Raw genomic sequence first — 20,538 nt, forward strand, 5'->3', positions numbered from 1 at the left:
CCTCTGTGTGCCATTCGCGTCTAGAGACGCTTTTAAAAAAAAATCATTTTCCGTGAGAATTTTCAACGGAAAAACACTCAAGGACGCCCAAATTGTGAGTAATGTATTTATTTTTATAAGAGTCCTTGCAAACTTTTTTTAAAAATTAAATTCAAAACATCGTGGCAAATGGGGATGGTTTCCGTTTTAGACGCGTGGCAGGTGACTCGTTAGGCACACCCCACACCTCGCCCTCCCCTCGGGGACAGGGGTGCACCTCCAGGGAAGAGACACCCTCTCTCCTTCCCTTCTCCATGCCCAGAGGGGGGCACGCTCCACAAACGTGACCCTCAGGACCGCCCCAGGAGGCGGCTGGTTTTATCCCCATTTTACAGATGGCAGCATCAGGCCCCCAGCGTTTAACGACTTTGCCAGATCTCACCACAGCGGGTTCCAGGCTTGCAGACTCCAGACTCGGGCCCTTAATTCTGTCTTACGTGGGCATTGTGTGAGAAGAGGGTCAAAATACAGGGACAAAACGGGTCAAGTGTTTGTCCTTGGAAAGAAGCGGTGCTGGTACAGTGATTCTCAACCTGGTGACCTCGTAAAATCATTTGGGACACTTTAAAATATACTGATCCTTAGATCCTACCCCTCCCCTACACACACACACACACACACACACACACACACATTCTGAGCTCATTAAATGGGATGTGCCCTGGCATCGGGATTTTTAAGTGCTCCCCAGTGATTCCAATAGGCAGTTGAGAACCACTGTCCTAGAATGTATCAGTTACCTACAGACATATTAATGCTGTGTAACAAACGGCCCCAGGGGCCTGAAACAAGAAGCGTGTATTGGTCGTAATGAGTCTGTAGATGGGTGATGGTGGCTGGGCTCTGTCTCTCGGCTGGGTTGGCTGGCTCTTGGCAGATCAGAATGGCCGGGAGACTCACATGTGCTCCACGCGACTTCCCCTCCAGCCAGCTTGTTCCAGCATCTTCCTCTCCTGGCCACTGCGAAGGAGAGAAGCAGAACCAGATTCTGCCAGGCCTCTGCTCACCTCCCTTTGCTCAAAGAAAGTCACGGACTCACGAAGCAGGGAAACAGACTCCATCTTTTGGTTGAGAGGACCTGGGCCGTGACATGGCAGAGGCTGTGGGTGTAAAACTGAGGGAGACTTAGAGCCAAACCCCTCGCATAGGGTACAGGTGGCCTCAGGCTGTGTGAGCCAGGTGCTCCCTTCAACCTGGTCACGGTTCAACACGCCAGCAGCACACGGTCAACCGTTAGCGCAGACGGTGAGGCGGAGACAGGTGCTGAGTCCTCGTCCCCCCCAGCCCCTCTCTGACGTTATCTCCCACGTCCGAGGCGTATCAGGGGTGGCGTCCTGCAAGCCCATCACATAGTTGTGGCTCCCTGAGGCCTTGTTCTGACTCCGTGGGAAACCCAGGCCCCGTGGGTGCCCGTCCAGACCACGAGAGATGGACGGCACCTGCCGTGGCTGCGGGAGGGGACCCCTGGACCCCCGCCTACACCCGTGCTGGGATCGGGGAACCCTGCCTGCATCCTCACTCCCATCATCCCTTTCCTGGCACCTTCCCACCTCCCCTTCTCATTCCGGCCTCTGTCCTCACCCGCCTGGCATGCCCAGCAGCCCGGGCACCGGGGCAGGAGGCCGTGCGGGCTCCCACCGTCTCCGCACGCCTTCCGAGCGGGATAGCCGCCGGGGTGATGCTATCTCGGCAATTACAGCGGATTAATACTCATAACTCGGAGAAAGGTTCCCGGTAGGAAATCCTCTGGTGTCTGTTTGCCAGAGATACCTATCTGTGAATGCCGCCGGCCGGCCGGGGTGTGCAGGGCCAGGGCTGCTCTCTGCCCAGACAACCAGTGATTAGCAGCCCACCCATCCCCCCCTTTAACCCCACCCCCCACCCCCGCCCCGCAGACCAGGTTCCTAACAGCCTGGTGCTGGGCTTCGGGCAGGTCCTGGGATGATTTATTTATTCTTAATTAAATTATCCATCGGGCCCCCCGGAGCCGGGAGAATAAGCTGGCTTAGAGAAGCAGTGGATGCAGGCGGGTGGGGAAGAGCTGGCAAATGGAAACGGGAGGAGGATGCCTAAACATAGAGCCCAGCCCCCGCCTGAGAGCTGAGCCCTGCCGGCCTGGCGCCCCCCCCTCAAAAAAAAACCTCCACCGGCTTCTCTCAGCATGGGTGCATGGCGGGGGGGGGGGGGGGGGAGATGCAGGCTGGGAGCCCTCCTGAGTGCCAGAACAGCTTTGTGCACTTGGGAGTGAAGTCCAGGGCGGTTTCAGAACCTCCACCCTCGGGGCTGGGAGGAACCCTCAGGAACACGTGCTTCCACTCCTTGCTCAGACGGGGAGACTGAGGCCCAGCGGGGAGGAGGTTGCATGCTCCTTAGAGGCTGGGCCAGAGCTCACCCCTGGCCCCGGCCAGAGCCCTGCCTCCCTCCCCCAGCCCTCACCCACCCCACAGCTCCACTGAAGGGGAGTTCCCGGTTGGGGCATGGCCGCCATCCCTGGCCCATTTTTGTTGCTTTTTCAGTATTTTAGCCTCACTCTGCCCCACCTCATTAGCTGGAGGTTACAAGACAAAGGCTCTCGGAAAAGAAGACTCGGACATCATCAGGGGCCCAGGAACTGGGGCAGGAGGGCATCGCCTTCCTATTATACTTCCCAGCGCCCTGCCGAGAGCTCCCCCAAACCGCACACGAACCCCCCAAACACACAGGAGCGAGGGGGCCCCAGCCGAGCGGCTGCAGAGGCATTCTGGGGGCTGTGTGTACGAGAGCTGGTTGGGAACTCGGTAACAGTCACCTAATGGGGGAATTTGAAAAGAATTCAACTGGATGTGTCCTTGTTAAACTAACATTAAGGATATTTAACAGCTGTCTCGAGCACATCACATTAAAACCCGGGACCAATGTGACAGCCCAGTGGCTCTGTCTGTCACGGGGAGAGTGGGGGGCGGGGATGACAGTGGGGCGGCGTAGGCAGTGCCCCGGGCACGGCTTCCCCACAGCGAACGGGCTGCCCCGCTGCCCGCCTGGGCAAGCCCCTTGTCCCGCCTGCAGACCCGGGTCCGAGGGGCTGTGTGAGGGGGTCCCCGCAGCGGGAACCGGACTGGGAGCCCGCAGCCCACACCCGCACCCCACTGCCCGGCCACCTCCTTTCCCCTCTCCCCCAGCCCAGCCCATCCGCTCCACGGGCCAGCTTTGGGGCGGTGGACGCTGGTCCCACGAGAGGGGGCTAGAGGGGGACGGGAACCCCAGAAGTCCATGTTCCTGGCGACCCGGGCCCTTTGGATCAACCTAGACCAGTGGTCGGCAAACTGCGGCTCGCAAGCCACGTGCAGCCCACGAGCCACAGTTTGTCACTCTGTTGATTGAGTTTGCCGACCACTGACCTAGACACATTTAGGATGAGGATAAGGCACTGATTCCGGAATGGTCCTGTTCATTTCTGAATGTAACATCATTGCTCATCCATCCATTCATTCGTTCACTCATCACTCATTCATTCATCCATCATTCATTCATTCATCATTCATCATCCGTCCATTCATCATTCATTCATTCACTCATCATTCATTCTAGGACACTTCTTCAGGTGTCTGGATGCCCCTGGTGCATCCACAGCACTAACCTTCCGCCCACATAGCCATCGATGCTGTGACGGGCCAGGGCACAGGTCCCAGGGACCTTGTGGGCACAGCCCGCAGCCCGGGTGTCAGGTGGGGACAGGGAGCCTCCGGTCTGGGACTCTGGCAGGTGCTGCATTGGGGTCTGGTCCCCAGCGCTGGCAGCGTGTTCTCATCAAACCCCGTGTGGGTGGATGGCAGGTGCCGGTGGTTCCGGGAGGTGGGCTGGAGGAGGGGAACACCGGCTCCTGCCCTCACTCCATCCTGAGAGCCCCTCGGGCCCCTGTCAGCTGAGCCTGTTCCCTTCCCCAGAGCCATCACCCTGGAGAACACGCTGGTCATCCTGTCCACGGTGGCCCCGGATGCTGGCCGCTACTACGTGCAGGCGGTGAACGACAAGAACGGGGACAACAAGACCAGCCAGCCCATCACGCTCGCCGTGGAGAGTAAGTCCGCAGCGGGCCCGGGCCGACGGCAGCGCTGACAGGAAATCTCGGGATTGGGGGAGGGGGGAGGGGGTCATGGGAAAGATGGAAGGAGTGGAGGTTACAAGCTCTCGGAAAAAAGACATGGCCATCATTAGGGGGCCCAGGAATTGGGGCAGGAGGGCATGGCCTTCCTACTTCCCAGCGCCCTGCTGAGAGCTCCCCCAAACCGCACACGAACCCCCCAAACACACAGGAGCGAGGGGGCCCCAGCCACGCCGGCTGGAAGAGCGGCTGGAGAGGCTTTCGCGGGGCTGTAGGGGGAGGGGGAGATCCAGCCGGGGGCGGAGTGTCAGAGGCAGGTAAGGAGGGGGCTGCGTCGGGGACCCCATTCCCAGGACAAGTCTGAGACCCTGCCCCGGGAGAGGGGACACCGGCTTGGCGGTCAGCGGGGCCCTGGAGGCCAGGGAGGGGTGGGGCGGGGCGGGGAGGGTTACATTTGTGCACTGTGCCACCCCTGGGCCCTGGTGCAGACAGGGAGGGCGGCCAGGAGGTGGGGAGATCCTTTTTTTGTTTGTTTTGTTTTTAATACATTTTAGTGATTTTCCACGGAGAGGAAGGGAGAGGGACAGAGAGCTAGAAACGTCAATGAGAGAGAAACATCAACCAGCTGCCTCCTGCACACCCCCTACTGGGGATGTGCCCGCAACCAAAGTACATGCCCTTGACCGGAATCGAACCTGGGACCTTTCAGTCCGCAGACCGACGCTCTAACCACTGAGCCAAACCGGTTTCGGCAGGAGCTCCTTCTTAAACAAATACACTCGCGGCCTGTGCTCAGCCGGCACGTGCAGATGCAGCTCGTCCCCGGAGCCAGGCCGTCCTCGCTGCGGGAACACAGTGCCTGCCGCACTCCCGCCCGGAAGCACCTAGTCCCCCGTCCCCAGAGACCCCTGGGGGCCCGGCACAGAGAGGCCCCACCCTCCCCGGAGCAGCAGAGGGCAGCCCATGGACAGGCTGTCTCCCTGAGCTTCCTTTGGCGAAGAGGCGTTGAGATGGAGGCGCTGAGAGGTGCTCCCCGCCCGCCCGGCCCCCTCCCTCTCGCCCCGTCCCCGGGATTGAGGGGGTGGGGGCCGGCCTGCAGCAGGCCCCGGCGGGGAACCACAGAGGGTGCGGGAAGAGGCCAGCGCCTCCCGCAGCAGCTGAGCAGCCACGCAAGCTGGGGAGCCAGATGTTCCCGCCTCGGCGCATCTGTCCCAGCCCCGCTCCAAGCCCGCGTCTCATTTATCATCGCGGTCCCACTGGGACGGGCCCGCCAGCAGCGAGAGGAGCGTGCGGGCACACGGACCTTCCCGTGTCCTTCCTCTGACCCGGCCTCTGCCCGTCTGCCGGTGCCTGGGAGGCCCAGAACATTCCCCAGCCCCTCCCGTCCCCGCTCCTGGGCCTTCTGAGCGCCCGCAACCCGCTCCCCTGTTTCTGCAGCTCTCTCTCCTGCACCCCAGGTTCCAGTCTGCCTAGAGAGAGACCTGGATGCGGGGACGGGGGTGCGTGCTGGGGGCTGGCCTGTCCGGGTCGAGGGGTAACCTCTGACATTGACCTGGGTCAGGGTCACGCTAGCCCCGTGGTTGGCAAACTGCGGCTTGAGAGCCACATGTGGCTCTTTGGCCTCTTGAGTGTGGCTCTTCCACAAAACACCACGGCCTGGGCGAGTCTACGTTGAAGGCATGGCGTTAGAAGAAGTTTAAGTTTAAAAAATGTGGCTCTCAAAAGGAATGTCAGTCGTTGTCCTGTTGCTATTTGGCTCTGTGGGCTGATGAGTTTGCCGACCACGGCTCTAGCCCATGAGCTGAGGCTGCGGTTTCTGTGGGGACAGGATTTGGCCCCCAGAGGGAGATGTTTATCCCCATGTCTTCAGTGGGGGTCAGAACACCGAGGGTCCAGGGGCATCAGTCATTGGTAGGAAGCCAGGTTCATGGTCCAGGTCAAGGCCATCCATCGTCCTGGTGACTCAGGCTCCCCTGAGGCCAGAGGCCACAGCCTCCTGTTCCTTCTGTGTTCCTCCCCCTGCACCCAAGCTCCTGGCCGACTCCAGATTGTTCCCTCTTTGCTCCGTGTTAACGCCCCATGGGAGGCAGGCAGGGCCCCTCTGGACCCGCGTCTACTGAGCCTCCCCAGCTGTCTGTCTCCCCAGCCCCCCGCCCCCGCCTCCTGCTCTCACACAGCGGTTTGAGCCTGGTCCCCCATGGGAGCAGAACCAGCTGATTGTCAGTTCATTTCTCCTCCCACAAGCGACTGTGCCTCCAAACCCTGCTCCTGTCACTGACACCTCCCTGAGCGCCTGCTGCCAGCCGGGCACTCCGGGCAAATGCATCGCAGCCCGCCACCGCCACCGGCTCCAGCTCCTCACATTTATATCCCTCCCACCCCTCAGCCTTCCCCACCCTCCGCTCCCCCTCCACCCCTCTCCCCTCCTCTGCTCCCGCAGCTCCGCTTCTCAGCAGCCCTCCCAGGGACGCCCATGCTCTTCGGGAATGACGGACAGAGCCAGGCCCGTGGCCCCGGGCGCTGTCCCTGCCCAGGTGTGACCCCGGTGACCTCACCCGGGCTGTCACACACTTGAAAAAGCCCCGCCCTGGTGGTGTCCCCACCCCGAAGGGTCAGCCCTGCGCTGCCCCATAGCAATACGACGGGAGCTGCACACGTGACCTAGTACTTGACAGGAGCCTAATTTTTTTTAAGAAAAAAAAGGGATGAGAAATAGGTAACAAATTAATATGCCATTGATATACTTTACTTAACCCGACATATCTAAAACAGTACCATGGTGACGCACCATCAATACAGGAACACATCCCTGCGATATGTCACACGGGCGTGTTCTCTTTCCCGCAACGTCGTCAGAGGCCGGTGTTTCACCCTGGCCGCGCATCTCAACCCGGACGCAAACCTGTCACCTGACACACACGGTCCGGGTTCAGGATTTTTTGAAAATTTGCAGCTGGGAAGGCAGGGCCGTGTGCCAGGATGCCCCAGGCTTCCTGAGAGTGTTCTGGTAACTGATTGGGGGGGGGGGGGGGGGGGCTGTTTTTAATTAAACACAAATTATTTTAAATTAAATCCCATTCAATCAGAGGGGCGAGGGGCGCGCATTGCAAGAGCTCGCAGCCGCCGGCGGTCTGTGGCCATCCCGGCCGCCCCGGTCAGCCCTGCCCGCGCTCCAGGCCTGGCCGGGAAAGGCCCAGGTCCAACGGGAACAGAATGTCAAAAACAAAGTGAAATGAAGGAGGGGAAGAAAGGGAGCATATAAAATAAAATAATTGCAACAATATAAAAGCCGATGCCGGGGCCGTAAACTGCGATCCGATTGAAGGCTGCTGATACAGCCGAACCCGTAAAAGCGTGCTCCGTGGTGTTTATGACATCTGGGTGCGCGGGGACCCAGACGGATGGGTCCGAGGAGGAGACGGACGGGCCCGAGCGGTGCCCCTCGGTGGAGCTGGAGGAGCAGCGCCCTCAGAGTTTAACGATAGAAGGCCGCCCCGGGCCTCGGGCCGGCTGGGTGGCTCTGGGAGAGGAGAGGGGAGAGTGTGACCCTCCATCCCACCCCAGGGACCCTGAAGCTCATGCCCAGGTCCAGGCGGTAGCCCACGGGGCTCAAAGGGAGGGACAGCCAGTGGCCGGGGACCCTGGACCAGAGAAGAGGGGCCTGGGGTTCGGGGAGACCTGGTTCAACACCCCTATCAGCTCCAGGTGTCCCTGAGCTGAGCCGGTCTGGTGAGTGCAGACCATCGGCACATAGTAGGTGCTCAATAAACGACAGACAGCCTCCTGGGGATGTGCCCGCCTGGGCCTGGGACACCAGGGGCGGACCGGAGCTAAGGGGGCGTCTTTCACGCGAGCTCCCGATGTGGACAGCCCCGGGGCGGGAGGGAACAGAGGAGCTCCCCCCATTTCGGCAAAGCTGGATCCTGCTAACGCCTGACCTCTCCCCAGATGTCGGGGGGCCCGCAGACCCCATCGCTCCCACCATCATCATCCCTCCCAAGAACACCAGCGTGGTGGCCGGGACCTCAGAGGTGACCATGGAGTGCGTGGCCAACGCCAGGTGGGCAGTGCCTCTCCCCCCCCTGTCCACTCCCCCCCACTCCCCACCCCAGGGCTGCTCCGGGAGACCTGCCGGCATTCAGAGAGGCCCGGGGTGTCCTACAAGGCCCCAGGGAAGGACAGAGGGCGGCCGTGCCAGCCAGCTGCTGTCGCAGGCCGTCGGCACAAGCAGGCCGCTCGCCCTCTGCTGCCGAGAGGAGGGGCCCGGCTCCGGGGGAAGTTAGGGGCCTGCAGTCTCAGCCCAGGAAGCTGGGGACGGGAGCCCTCTCACGTCCAACCCTCAGAGCAGCCGGGAGACGGGCAGGGGCCTCTGCCCACGGTGCCCTCCTGCAGGCAGGCACGGGCCGGAGACGGCTCACACGGGGGCTTTGGGGAGGGCAGCCCTGGGCTTGGGGGCAATCAAGGCCCCTTCCTAGGCGTGCCCGACCCTCACCGCTGTTGTTGTTGTTGTTAATCATCACCCGAAGGTACTTTTCCATTGATTTTCAGAGAGAGTGGGAGCGGGGGGAGAGAGAGAGGAACATCGGATGTGAGAGGACACAGGGATGGGTTGCCTCCCACAGCACCCCAGGTGTGTGCCCTTGACCGGAATCGGTCACTGAGCCAGCCAGCTAGGGCCAGGACCCTCACGTTGGCTCCCAGGAGACAAACACTTCCGTCTTGCGTGTGGTGTCGTGTTGGCTGCATGCTGTGTTGCCTGCGTGTGGTGCCGTGTTGCCTGTGTGCGGTGCTGTGTGCCTGCCTTGGGGGACCGGCCAAATAGGAGAGCCGGGCAAACCCAGTCCCAGGGAGCTTGGGGTTGCCAGGGGGGGGGGGTGCGGGGGGGGGGGGGGGGAAAGGGCTCGGCTCTCATCCTCACCCCATGGAAGTTGGGGGATGGGTACATCCGCCCACCTGCCTTTGTCACCCCGTCTCCACACGGTGGGTGCTTCCCCCGGGTTCCTCCTTGACCTGTTCCCTCGCCTGTAGCCACCTCCTGTCCGTCCGCTGAGCTGCGTCCGGGGCCTGGCACACGGAGGGCGGGGGAGAAAGGTTCGGGAAGGAAGCCTCCGGCTCTCGGAGCCCCGGGCACCGAGTTACTCCGGGCCGCCCCTGCGTCCGTGCGTCCACCGTCACCCCAGCCCCGCAGAGCACGCGGCCCCAGTCCACAGAGAAGGAAACGGAGGCCCAGAGCCCTGCAGGAACGTGCCTGAGGGCTGTGCACTTAGAAAACCCGGGAGGCTGCGCAAACCCCGGCGCCTGGCCCCGGCCTCCCTCCTCACCCCGGCCTGCCCTCCGGCCTCCGGAAGTCCCCGTGGCTGAGGCCCGCCCCCTCCCCGCTCCAGGCCCCTGATCAAGCTGCACATCCTCTGGAGGAAGGACGGGGTGCTGCTGTCCGGCGGCATCAGCAACTACAACCGCCGGCTCACCATCCCCAGCCCCACGGGCAGCGACGCCGGCTTCTACGAGTGCGAGGCCGTCCTGCGCGGCAGCAGCGTCCCCTCCGTGGTCCGCGGAGCCTACCTGTCCGTGCTGGGTGAGCCGGGGCGGGGCTGCGGGGGCGCCCACAGGGGGAGGGGCAGCGTGGTTCTATCATAAGGAGCATGGCTCTCATCCCCTCCCCTGCCTTCCTCCCTGCAGAACCACCTCAGGCCCACAGGGGGAGGGGCAGCGTGGTTCTATCATAAGGAGCATGGCTCTCATCCCCTCCCCTGCCTTCCTCCCTGCAGAGCCGCCTCAGTTCCTCAGGGAGCCGGAGAGACACATCACGGCGGAGATGGAGAAAGTGGTGGACATCCCCTGCCGAGCCAAAGGTACCCCAGCGGGCGGTGAGGGTGAAGGGGGACGAGGGCCCCCGACCCTGCAGCCTCTCCTGTCTGTCCCCGACGTTCCTCAGCGCCACTGCCTCCTCCAGGCGCCGCCCTTGAGCAGAGAGTCTGCCTGGCTGTGAGCAGACACCCCCGGGAAACAAACAGGCCAAATTACCGTAATCTCGGGCCTGGGAACCCACCTGCGTTATCATAACCTGAGGGTTACAAATGAGCCCAAATCACTGTGATTTCTGAATAGGTGACAGACCCAAATTGCCCATAATTCGAGAGTTGTCGGCGCTGCCCAATTACCAGCACGTCCGAACTAGGAGAATGGGGGGTACATCTCGCCCTAGATGTGCCTCGGAAGGACCTCCTGGTTTCTGGGTTATGTTGTTCCCTCTCCCCCCCCACCCCCCGCCGACCATTTCTACTTGGCCCCCCTGTCAGAGCTCCTGGGGGGTTTCTGCTTTTCCCATCCCCACCCTCCCCGCTTCTAGGGCAGCTGAGCCAAAACACAGCCCGAAACCAGGATGAACTTGGGAGGTGGGGGGCGGGGAACAGGCCCAGAGGGACAAGACCTAATACTGAGCAGAGAGGCACAGCGTAGCTCAGGCAGGTGGAGAGTGACAGGGAGAGGGGACCCCGCCTGGGGGAGGCCCGATTCATGCATCCAATCAACAACCGTGTTTTCCGACGGCTCGCCCTGTGCCGAACACGGGAGCTGGCGTTCCCGTGAGGCGGGCAGACAGTCCAATGAGCAAATAGAGATGCCCCGTTTCCTTTCATCGAAATGCCAGGGGTCATAAGACACCCGTTATGTTATGTGCCTGCCGATTCAATGATGACGGGCTGTCCGTGGGAGACACGGCCTGCTCTCGCCGACATTCCGACGGGAAGGAACGGGGACATGGAATGTTGGGGTGCAAAGCACTAGGGAGGAGACGCGGGCGGGCTTTGGAGGCACGGAGCCAGGGGTGCGCTTGGGAACGGGCAAGGGGAGCCCTCTAGGGAAATGACATTTGAGCGGAGAGGCCCAGAGGGAGAGTGGGGGGGATTGGGGGTACCCGTGGGAAGGCTGAGAGGCAAGGGGATCCCCCTTCACTCCGTTGTGCAGACCATGTACGGGGGCTTCTGGGGGTCCCCGAGGAGTCCTGGTCCCCTCCGCGGGCTCCTTGCCCGGGGCTCTGTGGCCCGTGGGGTTGGAGACCCACTCCCAGCGGGAGGGTCCCGGAGCCCACAAGAACCGGTGCTGAATGTTGCAGGAAAAAAGTCTCCTTTAGCCACCCCAGCATCCCCAAGCTGAACGAAAGCGGGGTGTTTTAAATGGTCTTGAAACACCTGCTCTTTAAGAACTTGAGATCATCCTCCCGCTCTCCCAGGGCCAGCCGTGCCCGTCCGAGAAGATTCTAGAAACCAAGTCACCCAGGGACCCCCTCCCAGACGCTGGGCCTGCACTGCGCACTCCTTGGGGCGGAGGGAGAGTGGGAGGGAGGGAGGGAGGGAGGGAGGGAGGCGGGCGGCTGACTGGCCCCTCTCCCCAGGCGTGCCCCCGCCCTCCATCACCTGGTACAAGGACGCGGCGGCCGTGGAGGTGGCCAGGCCGGGCCGCTTCCGGCAGCGCGGGGACGGGGGCCTGCAGATCAGCGGGCTGGTGCCCGACGACACCGGCATGTTCCAGTGCTTCGCCCGCAACGCGGCCGGCGAGGCGCAGACGTCCACCTACCTGGCCGTCACCAGTGAGTCCCCCCCCCCCCCCGGCCTCCCTGGGGCCCCTCCCCCCCGGGACCAGATCCTTAGCCCCTCGTACCCAGGACCGGATCCTGTCCCGAGAGCAGAGGCAGGATCCCCGAGCACGACCCTGAGCCACGTACACCCACTGCTCCCGCAGCCCCGCGTCCAGTGCCCGGAGGAGGCCTCCGTCCCCACGCGCCCCCCTCCCCCAAATATCCCGCTGAGGACGGGCTCCCTGGCGCTCGGAGAGGCTGAGGCATTCCGGCTGCCCCGGTTCCCGCCCTGCAGGCTTGTCCCAGCCCAGTGGACCCGCCCGCTTCTCCAAAGAGAACAGCACCCCCCCCTGCACCCCCCCCCGATATTTTTATTGGTTTCTGAGAGGAAGGGAAAGGGAAAGAGAGAGGAACATCCATGATGCGAGAGACTCATCCATCAGCTGCCTCCTGCACGCCCCCCACTGGGGATCGAGCCCACAGCCCGGGCCTGTGCCCTGACCCGGAATCAAACCCTGACCTCCTGGTTCACAGGTTGATCCTCAGCCACCAAGCCACGCCGGCCCACCCAGCGAGAGCCAGCACTTTAACCTCAGCTCCCCGACTCGCCAACCCCACCCCCCAGGAGTGGCTTTGGGGCGATAGCAGCGGCCCTGCCCCCTTAGGGAGCCGCCTCCGCCCTCGGGGGCACTGTGCGTGGCCGCACCGAAGCTCTGCAGATGCCACGTCTCTGCAGCAGAGCTGGTCCCCAGGCTGCAGAGGCCGCGGGCAGAGAGGGCCTGGGCTGCCCCCAAGGCAGGGGGAGGTGCAGGAGGGCTGCCCCCTGGGCCTGCAGCTTCCCTGAGCTTGGTCCGGGCTGGTCCGTGTGGGAGCCCTGCCCCACACCCACCCGGGCAGGGGGCTCCGAGGGGGCCGAGGTCAGGGAAGGGGGACAGAGAGCGTCCGCTCTGGCGTAGAGGGGCCAGGGGCCCCCGGTGCTGCCAGGCCCAGTGCCCGGCCGCTCAGACAGCGGGCGGGCGATGCCCGGGCGGCCATAGCTGTCCTGTTTTAAGGAGCAGAGCCTCAGTGTCATGTCTAAGGAGGGTGAACCCCTTTTCCTGGTCACGGGGCCGGGAGCTGCTCTGGGAGCCCTCCGTTTCCCACCCAGAGAGGCTCCAGAAGCAAGGCAGGCGGGAACTGGGCTCACCTGGGTCCTTCCGCGGGGCGGGTAACGTGGGAGCCCTCGAGGGTCCTCCCTGCTCCTTCCCGTCGGTGCGACCCCTTGAGGCCCCTGCAGCCTTCCCCAGTGGGGATTGGGGGCGGGAGGCAGCCTTCCCCAATGTGGGGGGAGAGGGCCCCACACCAGGGAGGCCCTCCCAGCTGCAGCTGAGCGGCCCCGCTGTCTCCCTTCGCAGGCATCGCCCCCAACATCACGCGGGGCCCCCTGGACAGCACGGTGATCGACGGCATGGCCGTGGTGCTGGCCTGCGAGACGTCGGGGGCCCCGCGGCCCGCCATCACCTGGCAGAAAGGTAGAGGAGATGGGCTGCTTTGGGAGGGCGGGAGCAGGCACGGCCGTCCTCAGAGCCCCTCGGGAGCCAGCCGGGCTGGGTGGGTGTCCCGGATTGCGTTGTGAAGGTCACAGGGCACAACTCGGAGGGGGGGGGCACCTGTCACACCCCAGTGAGTGCCCCCACCCCCGCCCCGCTGCCCGCCAGGCTCCAGGCACAGCTCGGCGTCTTCTGAGACCTGTGACCTTGGCTGAGCTGCTCACGCCCCCTGGCCGCAGGGTCCCCTCTGTGGTGGGGACGGTGTGCTTCGGGGTCCGTGGTCTGTGGGTGTGGATGCAGGTAGGGGAGCTCTAGACGCCGGAGCCAGCAAAGCCCGGCCGCCCACCCACGTCCACCCACTCCGTGCCTCCTGTCCCCTCTGTGTCTCACACTCACCTTCCAGCTCTCCCCGTGGACACGCATGGACACGCATGTGCACACATGTACACACACACCTCTAAGCCCCGCTCAGAGGCACCTTCCCCACGGGCCTCGCCCAGCCCCTGTGCCCCAGGCCCTCCCCGCGGCCGCCTGCCTCACCCGCTGGCGTCTGACACACACGATCGCTCACGAGGGCAGGCCTGGCAGCCGCGTCCTCTGCCGTCTCCCCGGAGCCTGGAGCAGAGGCCGGCGCACAGTAGGTGCTCAGGTCAATCCGTGCGGGATGAACGTCACCACACCCAGGCATGTGCCTAGACACGGAACCAGACACACATACCTAACACGCTGGCTAGTTCAGTGTGTCTGCACACGTGTGCAAACAGACACACCTGCTCACAGGCCTGCACCTGGAGAATCTCCCCCTATTTGGGCCAGTGGGGTGTTTTTTTAAATAGAGACAGCCATGAAAACCTGCCCTCGCAGGCTGGCTACACACAGCACATCCTCTCTCCCTTTCCCCTCTCTCCCTCCCTCTCTCTCTCTTTCCTCTCTCTCCACCTCCAGGCGCCAGGCTTCCTTAAGTCCCCTGCACAGGGAGGTCCGTCCTGGCCAGGGCTGCCCCGTCCCTCTCTCCATCCCCCACCCCCTCCCGGCTGCTCCCACCCTCCAGGTCCCTCGGCCCCCGCTCTGAAGGTGACTCTCCAGAACCATCCTCCCAGGACGCCTGTCACCACCTCTCAGAGCGGCCGCCCCTCCCCACCCCCGCCCGCCCCGGTGCCGGCTGCCTCGGGAGGCAGTGCCCGGCCGGCCCGGTGAAGGGCAGACAGGGTGGTGGGCGAGAGGCGTCAGGAGCCCTGGCTCCGGGCTGCCGGCCGCTCTGTGATCTGTGCCCTGGGCTGTCAGCCGTCAGGAGCCTCAGCCCTCCCCCCGCAGCCGGTCACCACCCAGTCCCGGCCTTCCTAAAGCTGGGAGCCTGCCTAACCCCACCCCCACCCCCACCCGGGGCAGCCCAGGAGGGGGGCGTGGGGTGAGCGGTCAGTCGGGACTGCCGCCTGAGCCCGCCCCATGCCGCCCGCAGGGGAGCGCATCCTGGCCAGTGGCTCCGTCCAGCTGCCCCGCTTCACGCTCCTGGAGTCGGGCAGCCTGCTGGTCAGCCCCGCCCGCCTCTCCGACGCCGGCACCTACACCTGCCTGGCCACCAACTCCCGGGGCGTGGACGAGGCCTCGGCGGACCTGGTCGTGTGGGGTGAGTGTGCGGAGCGGAGCGCGGTGCCGTCTGTGCGTGAGCGCGCGCTGAGCCCTGCCGGCCCCGCAGAGCACACGCTCGCACGCCGGCACCTCCGCCCGCCCATGTCTGTCCGGCTGGCGGGCTTCTTACCAGAGGGCCTCGCACACACCGTTCAGATGGAGGGCTGCTCTGAGTGTGGCCGGGCAGCTGTCCTCGTGCACCTGAGGCAGAACCCAGCCAGCGAGCGGTCTCCGTGACCAGCTGGAGTGTACATACGTATGTCGGGCGTGTGGGCCAGGCAGTCGCAACTCCTCAACCAACGCTTCGGTTTTACCAAGAAAGGACCACAGATGCTCCTTCGCCCACGGCCGTGGCTGTGGCCCAGCCCCCGTGTGCTCACCCAGGCAGCCCCCGGACGTGACCCCAGACTGTGATCCGCTGACCCCTGCTCTACGGAAACGTCCTTTCCAGCTCTGCCTGCACCCCCACACCAGGGGTCTGCCCCCGCGACAGACACGCCTGTGGGCCTGCTGGGTGGGCTGCCAGGTGGTGGCCCCGTGAGCAGCTCATTAGGCCTGCGTGTACCTGGCCTGGACCACTCGTGTGCTGGGAACAGGATGTTGCCCACCCCCAGGTTTCTGGGATTTCATCCCGCACACGCGTGTGTGGGAGCACCGTTCAGTGACCCCCCGCTAGGCCCGTGGCTCCCGGGATCCCAGGTCTCGGGGAGGCGCGGTGCCCTCATGAGCGGGCGGGGACATTCTCGGCGGTCTTCCCGTTCGCCTGCTGGTCCGCCTTCATCCCCCCACGGAGCCCAGCCACGCCGGCCGGTTCGCCGGCCCTCACCTTCCCGGCCCCTGCCTCCCTCCGGTCGCTCTGGCGCCCGCCCCTCTGCTCACCGCCGCCCCCTGCTGTCTTTCAGCCCGGACCCGCATCACCAGGCCGCCCCAGGACCAGAGCGTCATCAAGGGCACCCAGGCCTCCATGGTGTGCGGCGTGGCCCACGACCCCCGGGTGACCATCAGGTACCCCCTCTGCGGCGGCCTGGGGAGGCCAAGGGGAGGGCAGCTCTGAGGGTGGCTGGTAGCTGGGCCAGTGTCTGCACCAAGGAGGTGGGCATTGCCCGTGGGGCCACAGAGCATTTTTTTGGGAGGGGAGGGAGGTGCCATTTACAGACCTGCTGCAGGGCTGGGGTGTTGGGGGCGCTGTGTAAATGCCTGGGGAGCAGAGGAGCTTGGACTGAATTGGGCCATGTGAGAGGGAGAGGGGAAGAGGGGGTGTGGAGAAATGGAGGAAGGAAGAGGGAAGAAGGAGGGAGGAAGGGGCATTGGGCTGCTGGCTCTCCCAGCCCCTCCGCCCTCTGAGTGGACAGCAGAGGGTCTGAGTGGGCAGGTGTGGGAGAAGGGAAAGGGCCGGGCCAGGAGAGGGCCTGGGGCACACACAGGGGAGGGGCAGGTGCCCAGACGGAGTCACCCCCACGTGGCCTGGAGGCGCCAGCGCCCTCGGTGGAACCCTCTGGAGAGGCCCAGGCGGGGCAGCTCGGGGCAGAAGCAGCCTTGAAAGGCTGAAGATCTGGGACCCCACCCCCCACCCCTGCCCCGCCCCCACCAAGCTTGGGGTGAAGACCCCTGGGGGCCAACCCTGGGGAAGGCTTTGGGAACTAACCCCAGGAGAAAACCGACCCTTTGGGATGCTAAATAAACAGTTGTAGCTGCTTCCTCTGAGGTGACTAGCCCCTCCCTGTGGCTTCTGTGCTGTGTGGGCCAGGGTTCCTCCTGGAGCAGCAGCTCCCACACTCCAGAACAGCTGCGTCCTGGGGCGCCATCTGGTGGCCACTGGGTTTATGACAGTCTGTCCGGCCACACCGCGGGGACCCTGGAAGCCAAGGCCGGCCTTAGGGCTGGTAGACTTTGAAACCAAAACCGGCTCTCAGAGGATCCGCCTCAGGGCCCCAGTTTGAGAAACAGCTCCTGTGACTCCCCACACGGACCCTGTGGGACGTCCCCGCGCGGTGCCAGCGCAGAGGCCAAAGGAGCCGTTAAGTCACACAGATGTGGGCGGAACACGGCCCACGGGTGATCCCGAACCCCTGACTCAGGTGCCTGCCCAGAGCCGGCCGCCCACGCGTGTCCATGGCGACGACGGTTGTACGTCCTCCGGAGCAGTTCCCGAGGAGACGCCTCTCACGCTCAGACACGGGCATGCGGGTCACTGCTCAAGGCCGCCTCGGTGCCGACCGGCCGAGGCGAACGTGGTTTTTGGACACGGAAGTCACTCTGTCACAGCGATGCAGGGTCTCGGGATTCTCACACACCTGATTGCCACGCGTAGCCTGGGCGGCGGGGACCTCGTCCCGTCATGGGGCGAACACCTGTGCCAGCCCCCGGCGGTGACTTCTGGCGCAAAGCAGCCAGGCTCGGCCCTGGACCGGACCCGAAGGTGTGAATGACCGGCAGAGACTTAACATGCTGACCCTCCTGGACGGACGCACACCCTCCCGCAGGGATGACGGACGGCAGGCTGCTCTGGCTTCCGCCACACCCTTCCCCGAGACCAGCCCCGGAGGCCGGTGCGGCCCAGGGTCCCCGACCCACCTTCTCTCCTGCAGACCAGCCCGGGCTGAGCACACCCCAAGAGCACCCCCACTTCCCTACCTCTATTTCTTAATATATTTTTATTTTTTATATTAAATCAAATCTATTTGATTTCAGAGAGGAAGGGAGAGGGCAAGAGATATATATATAGAGAGAGAGAGAGAGAGAGAAACATCAATGATGAGAGAGAATCATGGATCAGCTGCCTCCTGCACGCCCCCTACTGGGGATCGAGCCCACAGCCAGAGCATACGTAAGCCCTGGCCGGGAATTGAACTGTGACCTCCTGGTTTATTTTTTTTAAAATATATTTTATTGATTTTTTACAGAGAGGAAGGGAGAGAGATACAGAGTAGAGAGTTAGAAACATCGATGAGAGAGTCATCGATCAGCTGCCTCTTGCACGCCCCCTACTGGGGATGTGCCCGCAACCAAGGTACATGCCCTTGGCCCAAATCGAACCCGAGACCCCTCAGTCGCAAGCCGACGCACTATCCACTGAGCCAAACCGGTTTCGGCTGAACTGTGACCTCCTGGTTTATAAGGTCGACGCTCAGCCACTGAGCCACGCCGGCCGGCCCTTCTCTACGTCTTTACCTGTCGGTTCCTCTTTGCCGCAGGTACATGTGGGAGAAGGACGGGGCCGCCCTGGGCGTGGAGAGCAACCCCCGCGTCCGCCTGGACAAGAACGGCTCCCTGCACATCGCCCAGACGTGGTCGGGGGACATCGGCACCTACACCTGCCGGGTGCTCTCCGCCGGCGGCAACGACTCGCGCAGCGCCCACCTGCGGGTCAGGTGAGGGCCCCCACCCGGCCCCGCGCCCAGAGGAGCCAGCAGCACCCACCCACCCGCTGAGAAGCCTCATTCTGGCAGGCCCCCGGGGGACCGGGGACCACCCGCTACCCTCAGGACACGCCCAGGCATCCTGCCAGGCGGGGCCCCTGCAAGAGCAGGGGCGTCTGGGTGTGGCTGTGGCCGGGTGGGCTCCGGGCCCGAGAGGAGACTCTGCAGGTAGTAGATGGCTCCAAGGTAAGGTGACCAGATCGTCCAGGTGTCGGTGGGACAGTCCTGATTTCTAACGATTTTTCCCCGCGTCCCGCGGTGTTTTAAAAAAAAAAAAAAAAAAAAAAACCTCCCGATTTTTTGGAAGATTGGAAACATTGGAAAGATTCTTTCCAAAAATCGGGACTTTTTAAAAACGTCGTGGGATGCGGGAAAAATTGTTAGAAATCAGGGCTGTCCCGCCAACACCTGGACGATCTGGTCACCGTACTCCAAGGCCACGTTCTGTGGCCGAGCACGAGGCATCGGGGAGTCCCATATCCGAGTCCGGTTCGCCCGCGTGTCCCCCGACCGTGGACCTCACCGGGGCCGGCCCCCCCTCTCTCCTCCAGGCAGCTGCCCCACGCGCCCGAGCGCCCCGCGGCCACGCTGAGCACCGCGGAGAGGAGGGCCATCAACCTGACCTGGGCCAAGCCCTTCGACGGCAATAGCCCCCTGCTCCGCTACGTGCTGGAGATGTCGGAGAACAGTGAGGCTCGCACAGTGTGGGGGGGGCGGGGGGGCTCAGCCATGAGGTCCTGGCACCCACGTCCCGGGCCTCTGCCTCGGGGCAAACCCTCCCCTCTGGAGACTCAGCCGCCTGGGCTGTCACATGACCCAATCGGCTCCCTGGGGCCGCGGTGACAATTGGACAAGATACTCGCCAGGCACCGGATGTGAGCATTTTCTCCTCCTCACTGCGAGCTCCAGAGCGGGCATGCATAATTTAAACGGCGTTTTAAGTCAGCATGCCCGGAGCTCATCGATCTGAGGGGGGAAAAAAGATGGAAAAGACGGATACATCTCAGTCCCCGCGAGCACTGGTTCCTCCCCAGCGGCCTCCACCTCCCTCCGTCCCTCCCTCCCACCTCCCTCTACCCCTCCCACCCAGCCAAGGGGCCAAAAAAGTGACGGACCAGCCTCTCCTGGACCAAGCGGGTGGCACTCCTCTGCTAGCCCAGAAGAGGCTGGGCCCTGCAGGGCACAGGGGTAAGAGGCATGGCCCCCCAAGATGCCCACCTCTGCCCCCGCCCTCTGTCCCTGCAGACGCCCCGTGGGCCGTGCTCCTGGCCAGCGTGGACCCCGAGGCCACCTCGGTGGTGGTCAAGGGCTTGGTCCCCGCACGCTCTTACCAGTTCCGCCTCTGCGCCGTCAACGACGTGGGCAAAGGCCAGTTCAGCAAGGACACAGAGAGGTGAGAGCGGGTCTCGGGGGCGGGCTCGGGGAGGGCCCCGCGGGGCTGCCAAAGCCACTGTGGCCAGGCTGCCCGCAGGTGCTGGCCGGCTCTCCCCGGGCCCTCCAGCCTCAGTCTCCGCATCTGTGGGTGGGGTCACAGCACACACTCCTGCCTCCCAGGGAGATGGTGATGCTGACGTGAAACCACACGCGTGTAGCTCTGTGAGCAGCGCCCGGCGCGGGCCAGGCTTCCACCAAGCTCGGTCCTCCCTCTGACTGCAGGCTCTGCAGGTTCAGAGACCTGCCCCTCCTGCCCCGCAGGCCCACGGACTGCCACCCAGTCACCAGGCGTGCACTTCCGGAGGGACGCAGGCCTGCTCCCATCCCCACAGCCGGCACCTGGCCGGACTCCAGCCCTGCTAGGCTCTCCTCAAAGCATTCTGTGAAATGATGGAAACAGTCCTAACCGGTTTGGCTCAGTGGATAGAGCATCGGCCTGCGGACTGAAAAGTCCCAGGTTCGATTCCCGTCAGGGGCATGTACCTTGGTTGCGGGCACATCCGCAGTAGGAGGTGTGCAGGAGGCAGCTGATCAATGTTTCTCTCTCGTCGATGTTTCTGACTCTCTGTCTCTCTTCCTCTCTGTAAAAAATCAATAAAATATATTTTTTTTAAATGATGGAAACAGAATAAAAGCAGCGGGCGGTCCGTTTTAAAGCATCACGGTGGGACCTGCCTGCGTAGGAGCCCCTCGCCTTGCGGCAGCGGCCACACCAGTGAGGAGGAGCGTGCAGAGGCCACAATGGCAGCCACACAGCCCTCCTACGCCCACGCCAGGGCTCTGCTCTTGGTTTTTTTGGTTTTGTTTTGTTTGTTTTTTGTTTTTTTTTGG

At 63.5% G+C, this 20,538-nt stretch overlaps 1 protein-coding gene across 2 annotated transcripts in view; it reads left to right on the forward strand.

The window, feature by feature from the left end:
* SDK2 (sidekick cell adhesion molecule 2) overlaps nt 1–20,538 on the forward strand; it is a 186,274-nt gene that overhangs the window by 109,769 nt on the left and 55,967 nt on the right. For both annotated transcript variants that reach the window (XM_084862127.1, XM_084862128.1), the window contains exons 5-15: nt 3,963–4,096; nt 8,069–8,180; nt 9,505–9,695; nt 9,889–9,972; nt 11,514–11,708; nt 13,091–13,207; nt 14,685–14,852; nt 15,757–15,859; nt 18,049–18,225; nt 18,825–18,961; nt 19,519–19,666. In XM_084862127.1, coding sequence (XP_084718253.1) covers nt 3,963–4,096; nt 8,069–8,180; nt 9,505–9,695; nt 9,889–9,972; nt 11,514–11,708; nt 13,091–13,207; nt 14,685–14,852; nt 15,757–15,859; nt 18,049–18,225; nt 18,825–18,961; nt 19,519–19,666 — 1,566 coding nt within the window. The remainder of the gene's footprint in view (nt 1–3,962; nt 4,097–8,068; nt 8,181–9,504; nt 9,696–9,888; nt 9,973–11,513; nt 11,709–13,090; nt 13,208–14,684; nt 14,853–15,756; nt 15,860–18,048; nt 18,226–18,824; nt 18,962–19,518; nt 19,667–20,538) is intronic.

Source organism: Pipistrellus hanaki (genome assembly GCF_964339955.1).
Source record: "Pipistrellus hanaki genome assembly, chromosome: 16".
Taxonomy (NCBI): domain Eukaryota; kingdom Metazoa; phylum Chordata; class Mammalia; order Chiroptera; family Vespertilionidae; genus Pipistrellus; species Pipistrellus hanaki.